The sequence below is a fragment of the Rhinoderma darwinii genome, chromosome 11, assembly GCF_050947455.1.
Source record: "Rhinoderma darwinii isolate aRhiDar2 chromosome 11, aRhiDar2.hap1, whole genome shotgun sequence".
Taxonomy (NCBI): domain Eukaryota; kingdom Metazoa; phylum Chordata; class Amphibia; order Anura; family Rhinodermatidae; genus Rhinoderma; species Rhinoderma darwinii.
The window spans coordinates 78,833,699-78,846,494 of record NC_134697.1 but is presented as its reverse complement, the minus strand read 5'-3'; the positions used below and the strand labels follow the sequence as shown (position 1 = coordinate 78,846,494).

Sequence of the window (12,796 nt, the reverse complement as noted above, 5' to 3'; positions counted from 1 at the left end):
CGAATCCAGACCCACTTTACTAAAACGGACTCCAGGCCCTTACACAGTTGCTCACACACTCCTCCTCTGTAGAGCCTTTCTGCTCTGCACTCCGGTTTTAGGACCTTTATGTGAAATATTGTGTGCGGGTACCGCTGCAGGTCATGTACACATTTGTGCCAGAGGGCATTACACAAAACATTTCTGCCACGATTAGCTGCAAGAAACGCAACAAAAGTGCAGAACTTTGATGCCCCCTTCCTCCCTCAATTCCACCCCACCCTAGCTACACCCCTGGGTTTATTCGCGAACTAATGTGTAATTATTTTTCTTTTTTTCTTTGCAGAGGTAATGAAAGCCTCCCAGCAGGCCATAGAGCGTGGGGTAAAGGACTGTCTCTTTATAGATTACAAGAGGCGCAGTGGCCATTTTGATGTCACCACCGTGACCTCAATCAAGGAGATAACAGAAAAGGTACATTTTATAAAGAGTTAATAAGTAGGTTATAAAAATATTACTAATATATGGATAATGGTAAAAAAAAAAATTCACACTCATCTAGGCATTGATAATTATTGCTTACCCCGCAGCTGTTTGACAGGCCCTAAGTGGTAATGTGGTAGAAACACATTCGTGATACGATAAGCAAAAATTGTGAGGTACACGGACCTTTTTTATTTTTTTCACGTGCAATCTATGTTAAGTAAATTAGATTAATATAATCTGTTAAATAAAAGGAGACATTTTCTTTTTTTAGGCCTTTGTTTATAGTCTCCGGCTTTAAGAAAACAGTTAGATGCTATTTCTTTCTTGCTTTCTGGAGAAATATACTGAACATATGAGACTTGTTTCTTTTTGCCTCTTAGAACTGCCACTGTCTTCTGGACATAGCTCCTCATGCCATAGAGAGACTTCACAGTGTCCACATATATCCAATTGTCCTTTTTATCCGGTACAAAAGCACTAAGCAGATAAAGTAAGTCCTATATTAGTATGACTGATGTTATTGCGTATTTAGGTTTTACTTCTATAATGTTTCTTTCGTGGACTATTTTTTATTTATTTTTTTAATCACAACTGCAAGAAATTTACTGGATTTAGGCTCTGCTAGGTATCCCTACAACGCCGTTGGATACAGTTGGCAACAAGTACTGTGTTTTTTTTCGTTTCACAAGAACTTAGAAGATGAAATATAATTCTGAAATGAGTCCCCTATATTTACGAGCCTAGCTGTACCCTACTTCCTCCCGTCCGCTCACCATGGACTGATGTCTGCTGATCTACAAGCCTGTAGACATTGGCGGTCATCAATCATTAGTGAGGCGAAGGGTGTGGAGTTTAGGTGGCAGGCTCATGAATGCAGTGGTGAAAAACCAAAAAAGAAAAAATGTTCCAGGACATATCCAGCACTCATCAGAGTAGAATGCAGTGGACACATAAATACGAGTTCGCTCTATTCCTTCTTTTGAGCTATTACACTAAGGCCCAAGAATTTTTTTAATTGTTTGGCACAAATGATTGGACATGTCTATATCTAGGCATGGTGACACCACACATTTCAACAACAAAGAGCAAACCAATTTTTTACGTTTAAATAAGAGTTGTCATTTCTTATACCGCGATTTATTTAAAAAATGGTGCAGTTTTGGTAAACGCAAATAAAAAAAAAAGTTCATAAAAATCCACCCAAAGGTTGAACTCACAAACCAGCACCTTTGGCTCAAAAAGCATATTTTGATTCAGAAATTATTGCATATTTGTTTTACATATGTTAAAGAATTTGAAACATTTACTCGGGATCCTTTTTTTTTTTTTTATATAGGGAACAAAAGGATCCAATATTTCTACGGGATAAGGTGACACAGAAAAATTCCAAAGAGCAGTTTGAATCTGCACAGAAAATTGAACAGGAATACAGCAAGTATTTTACAGGTAGATACCAAAAAAAAGCTATGGTGGTCTCATTACCCATGCTCTACTCCAGATTGCACTTCCATCTCGATAGCAGCCATTTGCCGTCTTTCTCACCCTTGCAGCCAGAATTGGAAGTTCTGGTGTCATATGAATATAGTCGGTTATTTAAAGAGGCTCTGTCACCACATTATAAGTGGCCTATCTTGTACATAATGTGATCGGCGCTGTAATGTAGATAACAAGTGTTTTTTATTTAGAAAAACAATCATTTTTGACGGAGTTATGACCTATATTCGCTTTATTCTAATGAGTTTCTTAATGCCCAACTGGGCGTGTTTTACTATATGGCCAAGTGGGCGTTGTACAGAGGAGTGTATGACGCTGACCAATCAGTGACCAATCAGTGTCATACACTTCTCCCCATTCATTTACACAGCACATAGTGATCTTATTACATCACTATGTGCGGCCACATACACACACATTAACGTTACTGAAGTGTCCTGACAGTGAATAGACATCACCTCCAGGCAGGATGTGATGTCTATTCAGAATCCCGACACTTCGCTAACGTTTGTGTGAGATTTACAGCAAGGCAAGCGTAATCTCACGAGATTATGCTGTAAACTGTCATTTAAAACGAGATTACGCTTGCCTTGCTGTAAATCTCACACAAACGTTAGCGAAGTGTCAGGATTCTGAATAGACGTCACGTCCTGGCTGGAGGCGATGTCTATTCACTGTCAGGACACTTGAGTAACGTTAGTGTGTGTGTGAATGTGGCTGCACATAGTGATGTAATAAGATTACTATGTGCTGTGTAAATGAATGGGGCGAAGTGTATGACGCTGATTGGTCAGCATCATACACTTCTCTCCACAATGCCCACTTGGTCAAAAAGTAAAACGCGCCCAGTTGTCCATTAAGAAAGTTATTAGCATAAAGCTAAAATAGGTCATAACTGATCGTTTTTCTAAATAAAAAACACTGCTGTTATCTACATTACAGCGCCGATCACATTATGTACAAGATAGGCCACTTATAATGTGGTGACAGAGCCTCTTTTAATGTGAGTGACAACACTTAGTGCTCTAATTATTAGGCCATGTCCTTTGTTGAAAAGTAATGGTCCTAAAATAGTCAGACCACTGCTAAAAAAACAAAACCGCATGGCTGAAAAATGAAAGACTGCATTATAAATGTTTCCAACTGAGAACTCAATTTGTACTTCCCCAAATATCATTTAATTGCTAATAATACCATTTTTTTAAGGTTTAAGATTATAATATCAAAGCTGTGTAGTAACAATATATTTAGATGCGATTTAAAAAATGATGGCAAAATGGCAGCAGAGTTGTAGTTCTATGCCCTTTCTGCGTAAAGAAGTGACTGTATCCATGGATTCCATAAACCTATATATAAAAGGGCATTGCTGATATTGATGGCACAGGTTGTTTTTCTGGATTCTTCATAAGGGAGAATATTGTATATTTGACTTACATAGTAACTTTTACCTCAAATGAAATTAATTAAAAATATACTTGCCTCAAAATTGTATTAATAGAAACATTCTGCAAGGCCTTATTCAGACACAAAAATAACAGTTATGTGATAAGAGAGAATGAAAACTCGGTCTAGTCCTTCATCCCAAAAATGGCCTAGCCCCTCAAGTGTTAAAGTTGGTTTTTGTTTTATGTAATTCAGAAAATCTCTTCAAGGCTGCTTTCACATGTCCATAATATTTGGCGCATTTTAGCATTCATACCAAGGCCACATAAAATCGTACTGAATTTGGAAAACCTCAACATTTATGGAAAGTCCTCAAGTGGTTTTAATCCCTTCTCAACATTTGTCATAACTGTACGCCATGAGCGGTGAGATGTCGTTCAGTGTGTCAGCTGTGCTCTGTAATCACCATTAACCCCTTAGATACCTCGGTCAATAGCGACCACAGCATGTAAGTGGTTTGTAGCCGATCGGCACCCATGTGAAACGATTGCGGAGGTGCCGATGGCAGCTATGGCAACCACAGGTCTAACAATGGCCAGAGCGGAGCCTAATAGACTTGCTCTCAGTGTCAAACTGACTGTTCTAATGCATTGCACTACATAGCTAGTGCAATGTATTAGAATAACGATCAGACTGTTGGACCTTCAAGTCCACTAGTGGGACTAAAAAGATAAAGCGAAAAAAAATGTACAAAAATAAAAAATTACGTTTTAAGTAATGAAATAAAAAATCGCCCTTTTTCCCTTATCAAGTCCTGTTGGTATTGGAAATCAAAAAAAACAAACTACACATAATTGGTATTGCCGTCTTTTGGTCACCTTGCCTTCCAAAAATTAAAAAGTGACCAAAAAGTCGCATGAATCCAATAATGGTACCAATAAAAACGACAGCTTGTCTCGCAAAAAACAAGCCCTCATACAGCGCCGTCGACTAAAGAATTAAAGTTATGGTTCTCATAATATGGCGAGACAAATAATACATTCTTTTTACAAAAAATGAATTTTTTTAACATAAAAAAGCAATATAAATTTGGTATGGTCTTAATTGTACTGACCCGCCTTTCATTTATAACCCACAGTGAACGCTGTTTAAAAAAATCCTAAAAAAACTATATATTGCTGTAATCTTACTAAGGCCCCATGCACACAACCATAGAAATCGTCCATAATTACGGTCCGCTATTTTGGACATATTCCCTTCTATTGTCCACGGACACCTTCCTGTTTATTTACGGGAAGGTGTCCGGGCCATAGAAGTGTACCGCAAAACATAGAACATATCCTATCTTTTGCGATTTACGGGCCGTACTCCCATATTTTGTATGGGAGCACGGGCGGCCGTCGGCAGCCGGCTGTGTGCATGAGGCATAACCTGCCAAATAAAGTTAACGTGTCATTTATACTTCACAGTATACAACATATACAATTTCAATATAGGACAATTGCAGAGCTGCTATTTTTTGGTCATCTCACCTACCAAAAAATATAATAAGTGATCAAAAAGTTGCAAGTAACCCAAAATGGCACCAATAAAAACAGCTCGTTCTGCAAAAAACTAGTTATGTGCCCCAAGAATATGGCGACCCAGAAACATTATTTTTTTTAACATTTTTTATTATATATATATAAAAACGATGTAAATTTGGTATAGCCAAAATCGTACTGACCCGCAGAATAAAGTTAGCATGTAATTTATACAGCACGGTGAACGCCGCATTAAACAAACTACGCAGGAATTGCTTTTTTTTGCCCATAACTTTGCCTCCTAAAAAATGGAATAAAAAGTGATTGATTAAAAAGACATGTACCTCAAAACGGTACCAATAAAAACTACAGCTCGTCCCACAAAAAACAGCCCTCATACCACTACATCTGTGAAAAAAAAAAAAAAGTTATGGTTCCCATAAATCCGAAAAGAAAAAATATGCAGATGTGCAGGCCCGAGGGGAACATTTCTTCTGTTTCAAGGGGTAATTAGCAGAGGCCTAATTGGAAACCAGCAAGGTGAGAACCCAAACATACCTGCTGGAAGCGAGGTTGGTCATATTATACCAGGACAACACTTTCCCAGCAAAATTCCCCAAAGTGCAGAGTGTGGACCAAAAGGGCTATAAGAAAGGACATTATTTATCAGTGTGACACTAAAATGTGCATGAAGGATTGCTTCACAGCGTAACACACATCCATGGATCATTATTTTACACCATTATTATACCATCTTATTATGATGTACAGACACAGCTTACATGTGCCCCCACATTATAACCTGAAATACCAGTAAAATGCCAAACAAAACAAAGCAAAATCTGCGCTCCAAATGGCACTTCTTACCTTCTGAGCCCGCCACTGTGCCCAAACAGCCCACTGAAATGCATATATGTGGAAAAATTGCAATTTTTACTTTGCACTATCCACAGCATGTTCATTTCTGGAATACACCTGTTGGGTCAAAAGGCTCACTACACCCCTTGATAAATGCCTTGGCGTGTGTAGTTTCCAAAATGGGATTACTTGTCAGGGATTTCTTTTATTATTTTACATCAGAACCTCTGCTTTGTTTTGGCTTCGCAATACCTCTTCAAACTTGACATGGTGCCTAAAATATAATCTAATAAAAAGGCCCCAAAATCCATAAGGCTATGTTCACACGCAAACTCAAAAACGTCTGAAAATACGGAGCTGTTTTCAAGGGAAAACAGCTCTTGATTTTCAGACGTTTTTGAAGCCACTCGCGTTGTTTGCTGCGTTTTTTACGGACGTTTTTGGAGCTGTTTTCTATAGAATCAATGAAAAACGGATCCAAAAACGTCCCAAGAAGTGACCTGCACTTCATTTCCGCGGCCGTTTATCAAAATGGCCACGTAGAAAAACGGCCCGTCGGAACAGAACTCAGTTTTTCCCATTGCAATCAATGGGCAGATGTTTGGAGGTGTTCTGCAGAAAATAGGCCATGTGAACATACCCTTAGGTGCCCGTTTGCGTCTGAGGCCTGTGTTTCAGTCCAGTAGCACAATATGTGTTACGGAAAAGAATGGATTAAAATTATGTTTCTGCAAAAAAAAAAAAAAGAGATTTGTAAATTTCACCTCAACTTTGCTTTAATTCCTGTGAAACGCCTAAAGGGTTTAGAAACTTTCTAAATGCTATTTTGAATACTTTGAGGAATGCAGTTTTTAAAATGGGGTGATTTATGGGGGTTCCTAATATATAGAACTCTCAAAGCCACTTCAGAACTGGTCCCTATAACAATAGGCTTTTGAAATTCTCCTGTTAGTGAGAGAAATTGCTGCTAAATTTATAAGCCTTGTAACGTACTGGCAAAAAAAAGGCTGTTCAAAAAACAATGCAAACATAATGTAGACATATGGGAAATATTAATTTAGTATTTTTTTTGTGTGGTATAACGATCTGTCTCAAAAGCAGATACATTCAAATTTAGAAAACTTCCAATTTTTTAACATTTTCTCAAAATTTTGGTGCTTTTCACAAATAAACACTGAATGTATTTACCAAATGTTACCTCTAACATAAAGTACAATGTGTCACAATAAAACTTTCTCAGAATCGCTTGGATAAGTGAAAACATTCTAAAGTTATTACCACATAAACTGATACATTCAGATTTGAAAAATGAGGCTGTCAGGATGGTCAAAAGTGGCTGCAGCGGGAAGGGGTTAAAAGGTTTAAAAGTGAGCACATACAGTCGAGTCACATTATTCTGACCACCTCCTACATTCGACGTCGTCAGCGAGTAGCCTATGATGGAAGTGATGTGTGGTGGGCAGGCATGATAAGGTGTGTGATAGGCTGTCTGAACACATATCACTCATTGTTGCCATGGGTAAAAGTGGTGATTTATCAGCGTTGCAAAAAGGGTGGCAGTATTTCTCACACACCGCAGTTTGTGAACTCTTCACGTGCTGCTGTGGTGAAAGTGTATCGCAAGTAGACAAATGGCACCATTGAGAATAACCGACGTGGAAAGTGCAGAGCACCACCTGCCATTGATGTGAGAGGTGAACGTCGGCTACAAAGGTGTGCGAGGGCCGAACGACCCGCTACAGAGGAGCCGCTCACTGTGAAAATCAATCAGAGGGCTACCAGACGTGTGTCTAAAACAATAGTTCAGCAAACCCTACTGCGTATGGGGCTCCGAAGCAGACGGATGGTCATCGCTCCTATGATAACAAGGGTGCATTGGAGAAAAATGCTTCTATTTGCACGGCAGTATCGGAATTGGACCACCGAGATTGGCAAAGGGTTGTCTTCTCCGATAAGTCACGTTTTCTGCTTTATCGAACGGATCGATGTTGGTGTGTCAGGCGAGAAACATCAGAGAACAAACTCCTTGCAACCATTGCTAGAAAAACACAAGCTGGTGGTGGCAGTGTTATGGTCTGGGGGATTTTTTCATGCCATTCTCTGGGCCCACTCATCCATGTGGAAGGCACTCTGAATTTGGGTTTGAATCGATCGTTGCAGATCATGTCCACCAATACATGCTGTTTGTCTTTCCTGCGGCAGATGGAATCTTCCAGCAAGACAATGCGACATGTCACACGGCTAGAAATGTGCAACAGTGGCTGGAAGAGCACGACCAAGACTTCCAAGTACTTCCCAGGCCCCCTAATTTGCCAAACTTGAACCCAAATGAGCATCTGTGGGTCCTCGATCTTCTTGTTCGTTCTATTGATACTCGCCCGTGCACCTTCCAGCTAATGTGGGATACACTGCAGTCAGCGAGGCGCCAGATACCGGAGAGCACCTACCAGCACCTTATTGATTCACTCCCAGCCCTTCTGGCTGCTGTCCGTGCTGCACACGGCGGTTACTCTGGATCTTAGCTGGTGGTCATAATAATGTGACTTGACTGTGTACATATTCCTATCAACAGTCTCCACTAACTTTTTTTTAACAATCTTTTATAACAAAACGTATCCAAGTGTCATAGTGGTTCATAAGCAACACTTTTAAGAAATATAAACCTTCTGTTTATTTAAGACGTTTTATTGTTGCCAACATTCATAAAAGTTTTAGTAGTTTAGACAGAGCTTAGTCCATAGGTTTTTACATACAAATAAAAGCGGTAGTATGCATTCACTTTGAATAAGGAGTGGCGATTGCACACTCAAAAGAACAGAGTTCCTGGCAGCAAAACAAACACACAACGTTTCAGGGGTGTCAAGCCCCCTTTCTCAACCATGTTCACATCACACAAATGCACATTTTTTATGTGATGCTGAACTAATGTGAATACAGAAAAAAACCTCCAATGATTGAAACAATAACAGTGTGACACTTGTTACAAGCACAACGCGGTATCAATAATAATAATAAATACCACATTTTGTTAACCCCTTAATGACCGGGCATGTTTGTACCTTAATGACCAAGCCAGATTTGTCAAATCTGGTATGTCTGACTTTATCAGAGAATAACTCTGTGAAAGTTTTGAATATCCAAGTAATTCTGACATTGTTTTTTCGTCACATGTTGTACTTTATTTTAGTGGTAAAAGTAGACTGATACGATTTGCGGAAATTAATAAAAAAATAGAAAAATGGAAGAAATTTTGTAAAAATTACCATTTTCCCCTATTTTTAACTGCAATATGTCACATATGTACACACATACTGTACAATTTTTTTAATTAAATATATATTTCTATCTCTTTACTCCATTTTGGCAGCACTTTTGAAAAAATAAAATAAATTTTCAGCAATTTAGAGGACTTACAAATTGAATAATAATTTTATAAATTTTGAAGTACATTTTGTTTTCCTGCACCAAGCCAGGTTTTCAGAGGCTCATAGGTGTCAGAATGGTGGAAACCCCCACAAATGACCCCATTTAGAAAACTAGACCCCTTAAGGTATTTACCTAAGGGTATAGTAAGTATTTTGACTCCACAGTTTTTTGCTAAATTGAATACATAGCAGGTGAAAAAAAAAATAATTTCACTTTTTTTCATAAAAGTATCAGTTTGAAGACCAATTTCTTTGTAAAGCGACCATGAGAATGAAGAAACACACCACAAAATCTATCACCCTGTTTCTCCTGTTTTCAAAAATACCAACATTGTGGCCCTAATGCGCTACCTGGACACACGGCAGGACCCAAAAGGAAGGGAGCACCCGGAGGCTTTCAGGACTCATATTTTGCTTGAAAATGTTTTAGGCCCCACTGTACATTTGGAGAGGCTTTGAGCTGCCAGAACGATAGAAACTCCCCATAAACGACCCCATTTAGAAAACTAGACCCCATAAGGTATTTATTTAGGGGTATAGTAATTATTTTGACCCCACAGTTCTTTGCTAAATTTAATGCATATCAAGTGGAAAAAAAAATAATTTCACTTTTTTCATAAAAGTATTTGTTTGAAGACCGATTTCTTTGTAAAGCGACCATGAAAATGAAGAAACACACCCCAAAATCTATCACCCTCTTTCTCCGGTTTTCAAAAATACCCACATTGTGGCCCTAATGCGTTGTTTGGACACACGGCAGGGCCCCAAAGGAAGGGAACACCCGGAGGCTTTCAGGACTCATATTTTGCTTGAAAATGTTTTAGGCCCCAATGTACATTTGGAGAAGCTTTGAGCTGCCAGAATGATAGAAACTCCCCATAAACGACCCCATTTCGAAAACTAGACCCCTTAAGGTATTTATCTAGGGGTATAGTTAGCATTTTGACCACACAGGTTTTTCGCTAAATATATTGAAATTAGTCTGTAAGAATTAAAATGTACTTTTTTTCTGAAACAACATAGAAATTTTTATTATTTACAAGGAATAACGAAGAAAATGCACCCCAACATTTGTAAAGCAATGTCTCCCGATTACGACAATACCCCATATGTGGTAATAAACTGCTGTCTGGACCCACAGCAGGGCTCAGAAGGGAAGGAGCGCCATTTGGATTTATGATTTTGCTGGAATGGTTTTCGGTGCCATGTCGCATTTGCAATGCACTGGAGGGACCAAAACAGTGGAAACCTCCCAAAAGTGACCCCATTTTGGAAAAACCTTCAAGGAATTTTTCTAGGGGTATAGTGAGCATTTACACCCCACGGGTCTTTTGCAGAGTTTATTAGAATTAGGGCGCGAAAATTAATATCAACATTTTTTCCACTAAAATGTTGCATTTTCTCATTTTCACAAGGGATAAAGGAGGAAAAAAACAACCATTTTTTTATAAAGCAATTTCTCCCGAGTACGGAAATACCGCACATGTGGTCATACGTTTTTTCATTAGAAATGAATTAACCCTTTCAGGACTGATCCATTTTTTGCTTTCATATTTTAGATTTTCACTCCCCGCTTTCCAAGAGCCATATCTTTTTTTATTTTTCCATCAATAGAGCGGTGTGAAGGCTTATTTGTTGCGGGACAATCTGTAGTTTTCATTGGTACCATTTTGGGGTACATGCGATTTTTTTTGATCACTTTTTATTCCATTTTTTTGCAATCCTGAGCAAAAAACAGGAATTCTGACACCGTTTTTTAGGTTTTCTTTTTGCGGCGCTCACCGTACGCTATAAATTAAATGTTTACTTTATTCTGCGGGTTGGTACGATTACGGCGATACCATATGTATATAGGTTTGGTCCTTTTTTTTTTAGCGTTTGCGCAATAAAATGACTTATTTATAAAAAAAAAAAAAATTCTGTGTCACCATATTCTGAGAGCCATAATTTTTTAATTTTTTAGTCAAAAAAGCTGTGTAAGGGCTTGTTTTTTGCGGGACGGATAGAAGTTTTTATTGGTACTATTTTCGGGTACATGCGACTTTTTGATCACTTTTTATTCTTTATTTAGGGAGCGGTGGTGACCCAAAAAATTGCGATTCTGTCGTAGTTTTTTATTGATTTTTTTTGGGGTGTTCATCGTGCGGGAAAAATAACATTATAGTTTTATAGTTGGGTTCGTTACGAACGCGGTGATACCAAATATGTGTACTTTTTTAACGTGTTCATTTTTTTCTATAATAAAAGTCTTATTATAGGAAAAAAAGCATTTAGTGTTTATATAACTTATAACTTTTATTTTTACACTTTTTTTTAAATCATTTTTATTACTTTTTTTTACTTTTTTAACTTGTCCCACTAGGGGACACTTAGTCTTGCAGCTTTGATCGCTGCTAGAGTACATTACACTACACACGTAGTGTAATGTACTCCAACTGTCATTGTGACGTGACTGTCACACTGACAGGAAGCAGAGGAGGAACGGCCGGAGGCTGTTCCTCCGAGGCTTCCGTGCATGGCAACCCGGAGGTCATTATCTGACCTCCGATTGCCGTGACAAGCATCGGTAGCCCCCACGATCACTTCGTGGGGGCTGCCGATGTGCTTCAAACCACTTAAATGCGGCGACGGCAATCCGGCGCCGCACTTAAGGGGTTAACTGCCGAAATCAGCGGCGATGGTCCGCTGTCCGGCGAGACTGATGTCTCAGCTGTCTAGGACAGCTGTCAGCGCGGGTCTGTCACTCTGTGTTTACACAGAGTGACAGTTTGAAATGCGGACGAAAATGAACGTCATGGTGCGGGAACTAGCAGCCGACCATGACGTTCATTTTCGTCCTTGGTCGTTAAGGGGTTAAACGACTTAAAAATTGCATTTCTCATTCATACCCTTTGGAGTCAAGAGTTTTTAAGACGCTGGATCCAGAACACTTCCCTTTGCAGGAGTTGCTGAATATTAAACTTGTCACCCATTCAAGAACTGGCCATCCTAGCTCACTGACATTGTTCCCCTTTTCAAAAAAACGAGGAGCAACAGATGTTTTACCAACATTTTTCTCATTATTTATGATCATTTAGCTGGAGTTTGATTGACCGAGATGTCTATCCCACATATGAAATCCCACAGGGGCGTTTCAAATAGTAGATGAGTGAGTTTGTGTCACACGTAAGAAACCTTTTTAAAGTTATCTTTTTTACAAGTTAACCACTTCGCAATCAATGACATATCTGTATGTCATGGCCGTGGGCAGAAGAATGAAGTGGGCTCATCTGTGTATTACAGCGGACACCTTGCTCTAACGGCCAGGATCAGAGATAATTGTGATCTTTGCCGTTTAACCTCTTAAAAGCCTTGGTCAATAGCGACTGTGGCATCTAAGCCTTTAGAAAAAGGGGGATGGGCCCCTCCGTCACTCTATCAAACCCCCCTGCGTGCGGCGTGTTCACAGGGTGCCAATGGTTGTCATGGCACTCCTGGGGCCTAATGAAGGCCCCTAGGTCTGCAATCCTTCCGCTCCTATTAAGCCCTAGGGGCCAGTAAAAACCACAATATACTGTAATGCATAAGTATTGCACCAGCGATCTAACAATCACTTGTTCTTAGGGGGACAAAAAAAAGGTATCATATACCCCAAAATAATACAATGAT

General features: G+C 39.1%; 1 protein-coding gene across 7 annotated transcripts in view; it reads left to right on the top strand.

The window, feature by feature from the left end:
* Positions 1 to 12,796, top strand: part of DLG5 (discs large MAGUK scaffold protein 5) — a 156,946-nt gene that overhangs the window by 141,788 nt on the left and 2,362 nt on the right. For all 7 annotated transcript variants that reach the window (XM_075841801.1, XM_075841800.1, XM_075841799.1 and 4 more), the window contains 3 exons: positions 326 to 453; positions 846 to 955; positions 1,802 to 1,911. In XM_075841801.1, the coding sequence (XP_075697916.1) occupies positions 326 to 453; positions 846 to 955; positions 1,802 to 1,911 (348 nt within the window). The remainder of the gene's footprint in view (positions 1 to 325; positions 454 to 845; positions 956 to 1,801; positions 1,912 to 12,796) is intronic.